The following is a 15,118-nucleotide window of genomic DNA, read 5'->3' as shown; positions in this document are numbered from 1 at the left end:
CACTCCCCCCCCCCGGAAGAGAATCCAGCCTTTGGCCGCCCCCGGACAGGTCGCTCATTTCGGCTGTATTTTCTCATCCATCTCCAGTGTTTTCATAAAGTCAGCTCCTCCTCCGTCTTCAGGTGGGTCAGCTGACCAGCTGACAGTTTTTGCTAACTTAGCCACAGTTAGCTCGATGGGAACGTAGCGGAGCTCCTCTCCCCAGCAGAGAGGCTCTTTGAGTCGGCCGCGGCTGTGACGGCGCCCGGGCGTCTGACTTCCAGGAGCCGAGTTGGGGCCGATTGGGTAAACGGCCCGGAGCTGCTCCACGGAAGCTGGTCCCGAAGCCGGCGGAGACGCACGGCTCGCCCGGCCGCCGGGCCGCTCCTCTCCTCGCCGGGACGCTGCGAAGCTCCGGAGCCCAGCGGAGGCGCACTGCGCCCGGGGCGCAAAGTCAACACACACCGGCAGCGCCGTCCGGATGAAGAGGGCTGCTCCTCTGAGAGGCTCTCTGCTCTCGATATCACACCAACGACACATGATATAAACAGAAAATAAAAAACACTCCTCATTTCACTTCTGTAAGGTCGCTCTGCTCGTCCAGCCACATTGATCTGTGATTTATAGACTTCCAGCAGGATGAGAACATGGTTTATGTTTTGATTTCAAATGAGAGCTTTTCTTTATCCAATAGTTCCTTTTGTTTGGTTTATTCTATATAAAAACAGTAATTTCCGCGTTCGCTGCTGTCTGGACCCTGTTCAGCTGATTCTCTCCTCCCGAGGCGGCGGAATAACAACATATAGGAAAAAGTTTACGTTTGTGAGGTCGTGCATTGTGTTTTATTTTGAAACTTCCGGTGTAACTTCCTGTAAGGTGCTTTCTTAACGACAACGAATTTACGAGGTGGGCGTGGCCAGATGCGTTCAAGTTCATCACGGAAAATAGGCTGTCAAAAACAGGCTGTTCTGAAGAAGGCTCCTCAGAGCCACTTTTTAGACCCTCAAACTCCGAACATAGGACAAATTTGGGGCAAACTAACTTATATACTATGTTTTTAGGTGTCTGTGACCTATATGACGTGACTGAAAAATAGCATAATATGTCCACTTTAAGCATAACTGTGAAAAATTTCACCTCCCAAAGACACACAGGCAGCTCACACGCAGTGTTTGTTATTACAGTCCCGCCCCCTTCTTCGAAACATGCAAAAATGGCGGAACCCACTGATAAGCGAGACCAGCGTGCTAGCATCAGATTTTGTTTTCTACTGGGAAAAATGGCAACAGAAACACTCACCATGATCCAGACCGCGTGCAAAGATGAGGCTCTGGGGAGAACACAGGTCTTGGAGTGGTTTGGGCGCTATAAGAGTGGTCAGATGGTTCAAACGGCTCCTTCCACCAAAACAAGAGACCTTCTGATTATGTCTGGAACCCTGGAGGACTAAACATCTCCCTGAAAATTCAAGGACGCATTGATTGCTCTCTCTATCTTCCCTCTCTCTCTCCCAGCTGCAACCCAGCTTCACCTCTGGACTGCTTCGTTCAAGGCCGTCCAGCAGCGACCATCTGAGCTGGAGCGCAGAGGGGAGGCGGGCCAAACCACACACACTGCCTGGACTGATGAGCCACACACACTCCCTCCCCCACTCTCCACGTCTCCACCACACCTCTCTGCTGCCCCCTAGTGGTGAAGACGTGTTGCTGATGTTATAGCTGCGATGCTGATCTGCTAGTCTGATAGCAGCTTGTCTCACGTGTCTCGCTGTATATGTGCACAGGTTGGCTTTTTTTTGGTCTCTCACTTCTAATTACGACTCCCTTTTGGAACCGAGATCTGAATTGACATATCTTTTTTTTACCACCACCCCTCCCCCCTCCCCCAGTTTCTGTCTGAGTTTCTTTAACCCTGCTCTTTTTCAAGACGGAGCGCCGCAGTTGGCTGCCTGGGAGTCTTTGAGACCCCAAGTAATTTCGTTGTAACTTGTAACTTCGGTAACTTGTTGCGATGACAATAAAGAGTATTCTGATTCTGATTCTGATGTCCATCGAAGACTCGCCTCGCTCCGGCCGACCCTCCACCTCAGGCACAGAGGAAAATATCTGCAAAGTCGAAGCTGTGGTCATGGCAGATCGATGCAGGACCATCGATGAGATCGAGCATTTGACAGGGATCTCCTGGAGCTCCTGCCAGAGGATCCTTCATGAGGATTTGGGCTTGAGGCGGGTTGCTGCCAAGATGGTCTCGGGACTCTAACCACGGAGCAGAAAAGTTATAACCACAGTCCAGTTTCTTTTGGGTCCCCCCTCGTATAAGCTCTACATCTTAGCCAAAAGTCCTTTTAAGACTTGAGAATGAACAGGTCAAGGTTTACCTGAACGACAGTGTTATTTTATCTTTGCAGTCTGGCTTTAGCAAGCGCCATAGCACTGGCACTGCTGCAACTATGGTGTTTATCAATATTGTGAAAGCCATCAAAGCCAAAATTTACAGCGCTGGACTTCTTTATTGGTTGGTTGGTTCTCCAGCGACCTCTCCAGCCTCTCCAATAGTGTGTTCTGTCAAATGGCTTTTATTCTAAATTCTTAAACACTGAAAAATGTTAATGAATCTGTGCAGCTTTATGCTGATGATCTATTCTCATGCAACTTCTGTCACTCAGGTGTTGACACACCTGCAGTCTGCTTTTAATACCACTTTCTAGCCACTCCTGGATTATGGTAATATTTATATGAATGCCTCTGTTCACTCCTTATCGCTTGGACAGTGCATATTATGGTGCCTTGAGATTCATAGCCGTTCGTAAACCCCTCACACATCACTGTACGCTGCAGTCCTTATGACCTGTTTCCACCTCTTCTACTCAGTTCTACCCAACTCTACTCGGCTCCACCCCTCTTCTGAGCATTTCCATCAGCCCGCTTTACCGCTACCCGGGTAGGTTTGTCGACCCTATTCCACTGGGGGTCTAGTCTAGCCTGGCATGCCAGACTGACTTGATGTGTTACACACATATAAAGACAGTCTGGCACGGCTCCATTGGGGCAGCATTTCAAACTGGCAATGAGAGGCGGGATTATTGAGCGGAGAGAACCAATCCAAGAAACAAGGCTGTGACGCAACGACAATGCCACATACACAGCGCTCCGTTGTAGTCGTTTTGTAATCCAAAACATGGGATCATGGCATATGGTTTTACGTCCATCTTAACTTTTCTTTCCAACCCCCAAATTCCACCGGACGCCAAAGCGCTGCGCCGCGCCGGCGTCTTGTTCCTGAAGTCAACGCACACCGGGAGCGCAGCACAGTGCAGCACCGTTTAGAAGCGGCGACCTGAAGCGAACAGCAGCGCCGTGGCGCCGGCGCTCTGGTGATCCATCGTAACACCGGCGCTTCTGGGACGCGGCACGGTGCTTTCGCGTCCGGTGGAATTTGGGGGTTAGAAAGAAAAGCCTTCAGAGCAGAATCCTGCTGTGGTTTCAGCGCCAGATTCAGTTTGTTCAAGACTTCAGACAGCGCCGTGGTATAAAATGTAAGAAAAACATTCTTCTTTGGCAAACAATTGTCGCATCTGCTTCGTCATCGGCTGCAGCAGCTACTGATGACGTACGCAATTTTCGAAAGGGTGTTCCAATTTGGAGGGGTTTACTGTCGGCACTCCCCCTTGGCACTCCGTTTCAAAGGGGTAGGGGCATGGCGGTCTCTACATGTTCCTAACAGCTTCCACCCTGCACCCACTTCCTGTGCCATTTCATTGTTTTAGGTCACTATCTTGTTCCATTTGTTTGGCTTTAGCTTTGTGTCTGCTGCTGCCCACCATGAACAGGTACTGAGGCCCTCGGTCTCAGTGAGACTTACTGAATAAAGATTGGGGGGAGAAAAAGCAAAAAAAACCAAAAGAAACCAAAAAAAACAAAACAAAAAACACTGCATCGTTTCACCCTGCAGCCTGATTTTTTTTTCGCCTGGTATTCTGAAGCTCTTCTCGTCTTGTCCTCTTGATGGTGCTCTTTGACCAGACTGTAAATGAGCTGTCTCTCCGCCTTCCTGTTTGGGGCAGTGCTGCTGTCTGGAGGTATGGAGGGTGGGGAGATGGGTGGGTTTCAGTTGTTAAGAACATGTTATAGAGTCCCTCCGGCTGTGACTGGCTCCCTTCGTCAGCTTGCGTCAGAGTAAACACAACACTGACGCCAGTCTCCTTTCTTTGGCAGAACTCCTTGCCTGGTGTGTGAGCTATAGGTGGGATCAGTGATTCAGAGTGGGAAATCAAAGAGGCGCTGACCCCCAGCTGGTGATTATAACCAGGTCCATCCCAAAGCCACGAAATGAAGGAGAGCTGGAGAGCAGCATCCTTTCTCTGAATGAAAATTCTGAAACCTGGCATCCTGCACACACTGACACTGACCCCAGGCTCCCTCTCTCTCGCTCACTCTGTGTGTGTGAGTGTTTCCTTCCACTTGAAGAGCACACGTCACACCAGGTTGAAAGTCTGCAATTTGGTCTTTCCAATCAGGCTTTTGAATGTGAGCCTGTGAGAACTCTCAGCTCCTCTGGATCTCGTCTAGTCTGTTAGAACAAAGCATAACAGGAGACATCTTTTCAAAACTGTTTTCAAAACCAAATTAAAGACTTAACTTTCCAGCCTAACTTTGAACTTAATTTCACGTTGATAACATTTCCATCATATTTATTTCTTCATTTGTGTTGTATAAAATCAACAGAATGTGAGTTTAAATTTTGAGTGATAAGTTAAGTTTGGTCTCTTTCTGATTTTATTTTTTTTCCAGCTCTTCACACATTCTGATGAAATGATGGTGAGATGGTTGTTAATAATGATGTTTTTTAATAAATATGTCCTTCTGTCTCTAAAGTCCCGTTCATGCTTCACATGTCCACGTGGGTGCGCGTGGGTGCACGTTGGTCCATGTAATGTAAGAATCGTCATGAATTCCTGTCTGCTGGGGTCCGCGCAGACCGATCCGCGGATGTCCGCGCAGCAGGCAGATTTTTTGACCACATTGCGCGTACGTGCAGGTCGCGCCGGTATATGCATGCGCCAGAGCGCCACAGCAAACAAAACATGACGGTGAAAGTGACGGTAGACGGAGCTACAGCCTGATGGCTCCACTCAAAATGAAAAGCTCGAGTGAAAAACTCTTGGACAGAGACAGCAGACTCTGGAGGGAGGAGAAGCTCTGCCAACAGAAATGAAAGTATTTAATCGCTCGGGCGCCGCCCCCACGATTCAGAAAGGATAAACAAACTTTAATACTAAATAATAATGTACTGACAATGTATGTGCCTCATTTCCTATAAATAATCTGTAATAAAGGAGCAGATAAACAGTCTGTAGTGCCGGAAAAGCTTCTCCAGGATGCGTGGATCAGTGGCCTGCACGGAACGCTCTGAGCCCAGAATATAGCATGGGAGGAAGCGCGTCCACATCGGTGGAGCGAGGCTCCAGAGCAGATGCAGAAACGCATACATGTGAAGCATGGACGAGCCTTTAGTGAATTGACAGGCACTAAGAAATCACTTTTTCAGATTGGTATATTGTTTATCTGATGTTTTTCTTATGTTTCTTATGTTTATTTCAGATGGCTTTAATAACAGAGGACGCATGCAATCAGGATCATCCTGGGCATATATGCACTCCATCTGTGAACATGAACTTCCTGTGGTAACAACGTGCAAATCAGATTATGTGCCTTGTTTATTTCCTCACTTTCTGAGGGATTAGATAGTTGAGGCTGCGATGGTGAAATCACTGCATGGACTTTATTGAGAACCTTTCAACATTCAGGACCACGGACAGCTCCAGACTCCCAGAGGGCTTTGAACTGGACCAAGAATCGTTCAACCATTCAAAACCACCACCACCACCATCATCATCATCATCATCACCACCACTAACACCACCACCACCATCATCATCATCATCATCATCATCATCATCACCACCACCACCACCACCACCACCACCACCACCATCATCATCATCATCATCATCACCACCACTAACACCACCACCATCATCATCATCGTCATCATCATCATCACCACCACTAACACCACCACCATCATCATCATCATCATCATCATCATCACCACCACTAACACCACCACCATCATCATCATCATCATCATCATCATCACCACCACTAACACCACCACCATCATCATCATCATCGTCATCATCATCATCATCATCACCACCACTAACACCACCACCATCATCATCATCATCATCATCATCATCATCATCACCACCACCACCACCACCATCATCATCATCATCATCATCACCACCACTAACACCACCACCACCATCATCATCATCATCATCATCATCATCACCACCACTAACACCACCACCACCACCATCATCATCATCATCATCATCACCACCACTAACACCACCACCATCATCATCATCATCATCATCATCATCACCACCACTAACACCACCACCATCATCATCATCATCATCATCATCATCATCACCACCACCACCACCACCATCATCATCATCATCATCATCACCACCACTAACACCACCACCACCATCATCATCATCATCATCATCATCATCATCATCACCACTATCAACACCATCATCATCATCACCACCACCACCACCAGCATCATCATCATCATCATCTTCATCATTATCATCATCATCACCACCAACAGCATCATCATCATCATCATCATACACGCACTCATGGAAATGTGCAATAATCTGCAAGTTCTTTTCTACATAAAATTATTTTCTATTTATTTTCTTCTTTTGAATTTGCACTATTGTTTGTTTTTTTATGCAGATGCTGTTTTCAATTTCGTTGTACACTGTGCAATGACAATAAAATAATTCTGATTCTGATTCTGATCATCATCCTCACCACCATCACCACCATCAACACCATCATCATCATCATCACCATCATCATCATCATCATCATCATCACCACCACCACCACCATTACATCATCAGTTCTCCCAAAGCCAGTTTCAAGCGGCGGGTTCAAATACATAGCCACAGACAGAGTGAGAGCAATAAGGGAAAACCATGACAGTAAGTAAAGTTTACTGATAAAGCAGTTTTCACAGATAAAATCACATAGGGCTGCACAGCACAAGATGAAAACACAAACAAGTCATTTAGAAAACCAAGATTTTTTCTGGTGATGTATTCAGCCAAATGCGTCCCTTTATAAAAATGTCTTTCAGTCTTTTTTTCTTCATATTTTATTTATAGCTTTTTCAGTTTTAGATACACACAAAACAACACACACACACACACACACACACACACACACACACACACACACACACACACACAAAACACACATCAGGTGCCAGTTCAACAAAACAAAAACAAAAAAAGCAATAATAGTAATAATAATAATAATTAAAGCCGCAAGTGGCATTGGTCAGGACCGAGCCTCGTTGCCAGCCTGCGACTGAGACGTCCACCCACGAACATGGAGTTGTTAGCATGTCCCATCCACTAACATGGAGCTGTTAGCATGTCCCATCCACTAACATGGAGCTGTTAGCATCTGTCATGGTGGAGTTGTTAGCATGTCCCATCCACTAACATGGAGTTGTTAGCATCTCCCATCCATTAACATGTTGCTGTTAGCATCTCCCATCCACTAACATGGAATAGTTAGCATCGCTCATCCACTAACATGGAGCTGTTAGCTTCTCCCGTCTGCTTTTAAGAGTCACTGAATGAAGGCACTGAGTGTCAGAGTTTGATTGACAGCTGCTGTCAGCTGTGTAACTGCACTGAATGCCCATATATGGTCATGTCCTTTAGAGTGGAGAGAGGAGAAAATAAAAGATTCTGTTTGGGAAACAACTGCTCCTTATTCCATTCCTGTTTGGCAAAACTGAACAAAAAATATCACGTTTGATAGGAAAATTAGTTGTCTTTCAGTTGGTGAGGCTTTCAGAGCAGTCAGACATTTGGTTTGGACCGTAGAGGCCTCAGTTTGTGAGAAGTGCGAGATTTTTCCCCATCTGGCTCCATTACAACTGAGAGCAAAAAAATGCAGAGCACACACCTTTTCATACCTGTGAAAATGTACATTTCTCATGAAATTTTCAACAGTTATGTTACATCATCTTGTTCGGAAGGACCTTGTGAGGCTTCACGTGTCCTCGGTTTGTCGATAGGAGTCATGGTTCAGCCACACTCAACATTTGTTGGAGGTGCTGAAAAAAGGCGACTTTTCTTCCTTTTTTCCCCATTATAACGGATGAGGGCCGGAGCAAGGCAGGATTTCAGACTTCAAAATTTGAAAGCTAATAAAATCCATGCCGTTAGACTTTTGACAAAGATTTGAACAACTTTTGTAGAGAAATTTGTCCTCTATCACGTCGCGTGACTCTTATGTCTGTACGACAAAAGGGTCTCGGAGGAGATAATTTTTTCGTAAGGAGTGATTTTGAGCAAAATTTTACTTCTAAAGGGGAATTGCGGCCTTCCTGTTGGATTTAGGTCAGAGGTGTCAGTGCGTGAATTTTAGATCTCGATGAGACGAACGCGTCAGCGTTGGTTTGATCTCTCTACGACATTCCTACGGGCCGTGGTGACATTTTTAATGTTTCTAGGTGGCGCTAGAGAGCAGATGGGGTTAATTTTTCCATTTTATAAATTTTTTTGCCAGTCATGATGTGCATGCCAAATTTGGTGAGTTTTCGTGCATGTTTAGGGGGTCAAATTGGCATTTATTTGGGCGTAGGTATAATAAGAACGATGAAAAAACAGACGAAGAACAATAGAGACCTTGCCCTAATAATTAAAGCCGCAATCGGCATTGTCGGGACTGAGCCTCCTTGCCGGCCCGCGACTGAGACGTCCACCCAATGACATGGTAGTTGTTAGCATCTCCCATCCACTAACATGTAGCTGTTAGTGTCTGTCATCCACGAACATGGAGCTGTTAGCATCTGTCATCCACTGACATGGAGTTGTTAGCATGTCCCATTCATTAACATGTAGCTGTTAGCATCTGTCATCCACTAACATGGAGTTGTTAGCATTTCCCATCCACTAACATGTAGCTGTTAGCATCTTGCATCCACTAACATGGAGTTGTTAGCGTCTCTCATCCACTAATATGGAGTTGTTAGTGTTTCTCATCCACTAACATGTAGCTGTTAGCATCTCTCATCCACTACTATGTAGCTGTTAGCATCTCCCATCCACTACCATGTAGCTGTTAGCATGTCCAATCCACTAACATGTAGCTGCTAGCATCTGTCATCCACTAACATGGAGTTGTTAGCATGTCCCATCCACTAACATGTAGCTGTTAGCATTTGTCATCCACTAGCATGGAGCTGTTAGCATGTCCCATCCACTAACATGTAGCTGTTAGCATCTCTCATCCACTCACATGGAGTTGTTAGCATGTCCCATCCACTTACATGGAGCTGTTAGCATCTTTCATCCACTAACATGGAGTTGTTAGCATGTCCCATCCACTAACATGGAGCTGTTAGCTTTTCCCATCCCCTGACATGTAGCTGTTAGCATCTTTCATCCACTAACATGGAGTTGTTAGCATGTCCCATCCACTAACATGGCGCTGTTAGCTTCTCCCATCTGCTTTTGAGAGTCACTGAATGAAGGCACTGAGTGTCAGAGTTTGATTGACAGCTGCTCAGTTTGTGAGAAGCGCGAAATTTTTCCCCGTCCGGCTCCATTATAACTGAGAGCAAAAAAAATGCAGAGCGCACACCTTTTCATACCTGTGAAAACTTACATATATCATGATATTTTCCCCACTTATGTTACATCATCTTGTTCGGAAGGACCTTGTGAGCTCAGTTTGTTGATAGGAGTCACTGTTAATCGCAGTTGCCAGTTGTTCGAGGTGCTGAAAAAATGCAAATTTTTTCGGTTTTTTCCCCATTATAACGGATGAGGGCAGGAGCAAGGCAGGATTTCAGACTTCCAACTTTGAACACTAATAAAATCCACACCGTTAGACTTTTGACAAAGATTTAAACGACATTTGTAGAGAAACTTCTCCTCTATCATGTCGCCGGACTCTTATGTCTGTACGACAAACGGTCTCGGAGGAGATAATTTTTTTCGTGAGGAGTGATTTTGGGCAAAATTTTACTTTGAAAGGGAAATTGCGGACTTCCTGTTGGATTTACGTCAGGGATGTCAGCATGTGAATTTTAGATTGCGATGAGACGAACGCGTCAACGTTGGTTTGATCTCTCTACGACATTCCTACGGGACGTAGCGACCATTTTACTGTTTCTAGGTGGCGCTAGAGAGCAGATGGGGTCAATTTTTCCATTTTATGAAATTTTTCGCCGGTCACGATCTGTGTGCCAAATTTGGTGACTTTTCGTGCATGTTTAGGGGGTCAAATTTGGGGTCAAACTCCGGGCGGTAAAATAATAGACGAACAAACAGGCGAAGAACAATAGAGACCTTGCCTGGAGGGCAAGGTCTCTATTGATTTTCTCCTCTCTCCCACTCTAACAGACATGACCATATATGGGCATACAGTACAGTTACACAGCTGACAGCAGCTGTCAATCAAACTCTGACACTCAGTGCCTTCATTCACTGACTCTCAAAAGCAGATGGGAGAAACTAACAGCTCCATGTTAGTGGATGACAGATGCTAACAGCTACATGTTAGTGGATGGGACATGCTAACAACTCCATGTTCGTGGATGACAGATGCTAACAGCTACATGGTAGTGGATGGGAAATGCTAACAACTCCATGTAAGTGGATGGGAGAAGCTAACAGCTACATGTTAGTGGATGGGACATGCTAACAACTCCATGTTAGTGGATGACAGACGCTAACAGCTACATGTTAGTGGATGTGAGAAGCTAACAGCTACATGTTAGTGGATGACAGATGCTAACAGCTACATGGTAGTGGATGGGGCATGCTAATAACTCCATGTTAGTGGATGACAGATGCTAACAGCTAAATGTTAGTGGATGGGAGATGTTAACAACTCCATGTTAGTGGATGATACATGCTAACAGCTCCATGTTAGTGGATGGGACATGCTAACAACTCCATGATGAGAGATGCTAACAGCCCCATGTTAGTGGATGGGACATGCTAACAACTCCATGTTACTGGATAACTGATGCTAACAGCTCCATGTTAGTGGATGGGACATGCTAAGAACTTCATGTTAGTGGATGACAGATGCTAACAGCTCCATGTTAGTGGATGGGGCATGCTAACAACTCCATGTTAGTGGATGGGACATGCTAACAACTCCATGTTCGTGGATGGGACATGCTAACAACTCCATGATGACAGATGCTAACGGCTCCATGTTAGTTAATGGGAGAAGCTAACAGCTACATGTTAGTGAATGGGAGAAGCTAACAGCTACAACATGTAGCTGTTAACAGCTACATGTTAGTGGATGACAGATGTTAACAATTCCCATGTTAGTGGGTGGACGTCTCAGTCGCGGGCCGGCAAGGAGGCTCGGTCCCGACGTATTTTTCCAGTTTGTTGGCTGTGGAAATGCCATGCTGCTCTTTTGTAAAACAATGACAATAAAGAAGCTTTGAAACTGAACATTTGAACCACCACCACCACCATCATCATCATCATCATCATCATCATCATCATCACCAGTAAAAGAGGATTGCTACCAGCTGGCTCATAATTCTGAAGTCATCTGGCCAGTTAGTGACGCAGAGGGAAGAAAGGACTAGAAGTGGTCATGCTTTCAGCCTCTCGTTTCACTCTAAGAAGTGCGTAAAAACCATGAAATGCATTCATAACTGTTTCTGACATTAAGTGGAAAAAATCGTCAAGAAGAATAAAGTTTTGAAGTAAACTTCCATCTTAGAAGGGTGGGGTGGGGTGGAGGTGGTGGTGGGGAGTCTGATGCATCGATGAGGAAGGAACTGTAGATTATATTCCGGGAGGAAGAGCGGATGACGTCTAAGCATCCTTTATGTGACTTATTGCAGGAGGAGGAGGAGGGTGGGCTCAGGGATAAAAATCCAAGGCAAATCACGGCAGAGGGCAAAAAAAGAAAAAAAGTTGGAGAGCAGCGCTATGTAGACCTGCGGCACCGGCGGCAAACCTTTTTCTCCACAATAGCGAGGGCTTTTTTTTTTTTTTTTTTTTTTTTGGTTTTTACCTTCTGCGCTGAGCGGTGCGTCCTGTCCGTTCCGGATCAGAAAACAGCCTGAACAGAGGGGTTTACCTACTCCTTTTTACACTGACGGGGGGCACCGAGAGGAGACGACGGAGGCGCTTCACAGAGGGAGGGAAGTGCCGTGAGAGACACCCTCTTCTGAAACACTCACACTCAAGCCGGCAGCCGCGCCCGGATCACCCGCTGCCCTGCGCTCAGTGCCCCGCTCTCCCGTGATAGGTAGGTCCCGGTCCTCCTCAGACCTGCAGTGGAAAGCCTCTTAAAGCCTCTTAAAAGTCAAAGAAAACATTGCTTTGTTTTCCCTCCAAAGTGATTTAATGACTTTGGATGGTGCATGGACGCGCAAGATGCAGTTCTGCTGAAAATAAAGGAGACCTTATTTCATTCATTCATGTTGAATTTAGCAGCAGCAATAGCTGGTTGATTACAACAATACATGTGTTTTTTTGTGTGTAACCTGTCCGACCCGTTTTCTTCTTTTGACAGCATGGCCAGTTCGAGCAAAGCCACTTTAATTTTGCTCATCTACGGAATCTTAATGCACTACAGCGTCTTCTGCACACCTATCGGACTAAGTTACCCTAAGATTAGGTGGGTGCTTGAGTTTTTCTTCACTTTAATGATCTGGCCGTTGTAAACTGCTTCTAATATCAATGTTAAGCTTCAGGTGCAAATCATTTCGTATGAATTCGTTTCAGATGATTTTATTTCAGAAGTCATGTGCGTAATTGCGCACAGACCTTGCACACATTTTTAATGCAGGAGCATTTATGGGAGCGTGCCTTTTCTAGAAAGAGAGTATGACAATTGCGGAGTGCCGGTGCCAGTCCTCTGGGACGGTTCGCGGAACGGAGACCGATGCCGGTGGGATGACGGCGGACTGGCGTCACCGCGGAGGCGCGGACAGCTCTGTCCGTTAAACGCTGATTCTCTTTTCTCTTTCTCACAGAACAATATCCCACACTGGGCGTGGTTCTTCTCCTCTCTCATTTCCAGTGTATTTTCAGTACTGTTGATATTTTTGCTGTTATTTCTTTGAGTCCTGGCGGATAAAAAAAGCTATTATTTTCACAGCCATTGTTTGTGATTGTAAATAATTAATGAGGCTGTAGCCTGCCTGTGGACATAAAGCAATACTGATTGCAAACAAAAAAGTCAAATTACACAAAGGATGCGACCAAAAATCAGAATGTGTTGCACACCACTATATTCAAGCAAAAGTTTGTGTGGTATGATTGAATTTCGTTTCTTTCTTGGACATTAAAACGTGTTTGCTGGTTTCCTCGGTGCGTGCAGACGTCTGGCAGCGTCTCCGGCTGCCTCTGCTCACATCCCTCCTGTCCTTCTTCCTCCAGACTGGATAACGATGTGTTCGATGAGGAGGGCAACTCGTTACCCGACATGGGCTTTGACGGCGAGCAGCTCGCCCTCCGAAGCCCCCAGTCGTTAAACGACGACCCCTACACGGTGTTCTACCCCCCGGAGCAGAGGTACGGGCGCGCGCCTCCAGCTGCTCCGCTCAGATGTTCCTGCCGTTTGCGATGATGTTTGCTGGCTTTGTGCTCCTTCCTCAACAGTTTCCCGTCTTATTTGTTGTGTGTTATTTCCATACCGAGTAGCCTAAAATGTTGATGGAATGGCAGTGATTCGACGATATAATGACAGTTGTTATTTAATTGTGATTTTGACATTTTAGGCTGCTCTTGACCATTCTGTCTGCGCTTGTTTTTTCCCGTAATTTTATGATTATTTTATTTTTAAGTCACTGACGATCTATGTTTTTTGGCGTTTTTATCATCTCAGAGCAGAAAGGCATGCTGAGGAAGAATTAGATAGAGCCTTGAGGGAGATCCTGGGTCAGTTAACTGCGAGACATTATCTGCATTCTCTGATGACAATTCGTGCAGGGTAAGGGCATTTTTATCAGCCACGCAGTCATCCATTTTACTTTATTAATATCGTTTTCATTCATGATTCTGCGCTGCCAAAGGCTCCATCTGCTCTGTCATGTCTGTCGTTTAATGTGCACGGTTTGCTTTCATTTGGATTCGGATAATAATAATAATAATAATAATAATAATAATAATAATAATAATAATAATTATAATAATGATAAATTCATCGGCCCATAAAAATACGTCTTTATATATATATATTTGTTTTTCTCTCAATTTGAAAACGAGTTTTGTAAATATCTTTTTTTTTAATTCACAACGCCGCCTTAATAAAAACGACTTAAATGAATAATTGGTGATTTTCTAAAATAATATATTTGATTTTTCCTTCGGGTCCAGCTTGCTTGCGCCCCTCCCCGAAAAAAATAAACCAAAAAGAGTTATTTGAAAAGAGAAAGGCCCCATCTGCTCATTAGGAACGACTGTGGCGACTTTGCAGCATGAAGTTCTGCAGTGCAGAATGCGGAGAGGCGCGCGTCTCACCGCCTGTCTGTCCCCCTGTCCTCTGTCCTCCCCAGTGAAGACAGCAGCGTGGAGGAGGAGTCAGAGCCGCTGTCCAAGAGACACTCGGACGGGATCTTCACCGACAGCTACAGCCGCTACCGGAAGCAGATGGCGGTGCAGAAGTACCTGGCGGCGGTGCTGGGGAGAAGGTACAGACAGAGAGTCCGGAACAAAGGACGCCGGCTCGCCTACTTGTAGCTCCGGAGGCCGGAGGCCCGCCTGTAAATACCCGCAGTCATTCACACCGTGGAAATGCGCCTGTGTTCTTTCAACTTGTATTTATGTATGAAGTAAAGCCATTAAAATCAATATTTTAATAATAATATGGTTTAATTTTTTTCCCTTTTTTTGTACAAAAGCACTCGATAACGGCACAGTTATACTTTGTGGACCAATATTCTTATTTTCGTTCAAAGACATGTTGGGAAAATCGTAACAAAAATGCCACAAAAAAAAGAAAAGAAATAAGAATTCAGAAAAAAAGATAAATGT

At 45.3% G+C, this 15,118-nt stretch overlaps 1 protein-coding gene across 1 annotated transcript; it reads left to right on the top strand.

The window, feature by feature from the left end:
• The first annotated feature begins 12,259 nt into the window (after window positions 1–12,259).
• LOC115405585 (glucagon family neuropeptides-like) lies at window positions 12,260–14,842 on the top strand. Its single transcript, XM_030115207.1, has 5 exons — window positions 12,260–12,386; window positions 12,654–12,758; window positions 13,523–13,657; window positions 13,971–14,075; window positions 14,641–14,842. The coding sequence occupies exons 2-5, from the start codon at window positions 12,655–12,657 to the stop codon at window positions 14,822–14,824; spliced, it is 528 nt and encodes a 175-aa protein (XP_029971067.1). The 5' UTR covers window positions 12,260–12,386; window position 12,654; the 3' UTR covers window positions 14,825–14,842.
• The last annotated feature ends 276 nt before the right edge of the window (window positions 14,843–15,118 follow it).

Source organism: Salarias fasciatus, chromosome 18 (genome assembly GCF_902148845.1).
Source record: "Salarias fasciatus chromosome 18, fSalaFa1.1, whole genome shotgun sequence".
Lineage (NCBI taxonomy): Eukaryota > Metazoa > Chordata > Actinopteri > Blenniiformes > Blenniidae > Salarias > Salarias fasciatus.
This window is presented reverse-complemented; position numbering and strand designations above follow the sequence as displayed.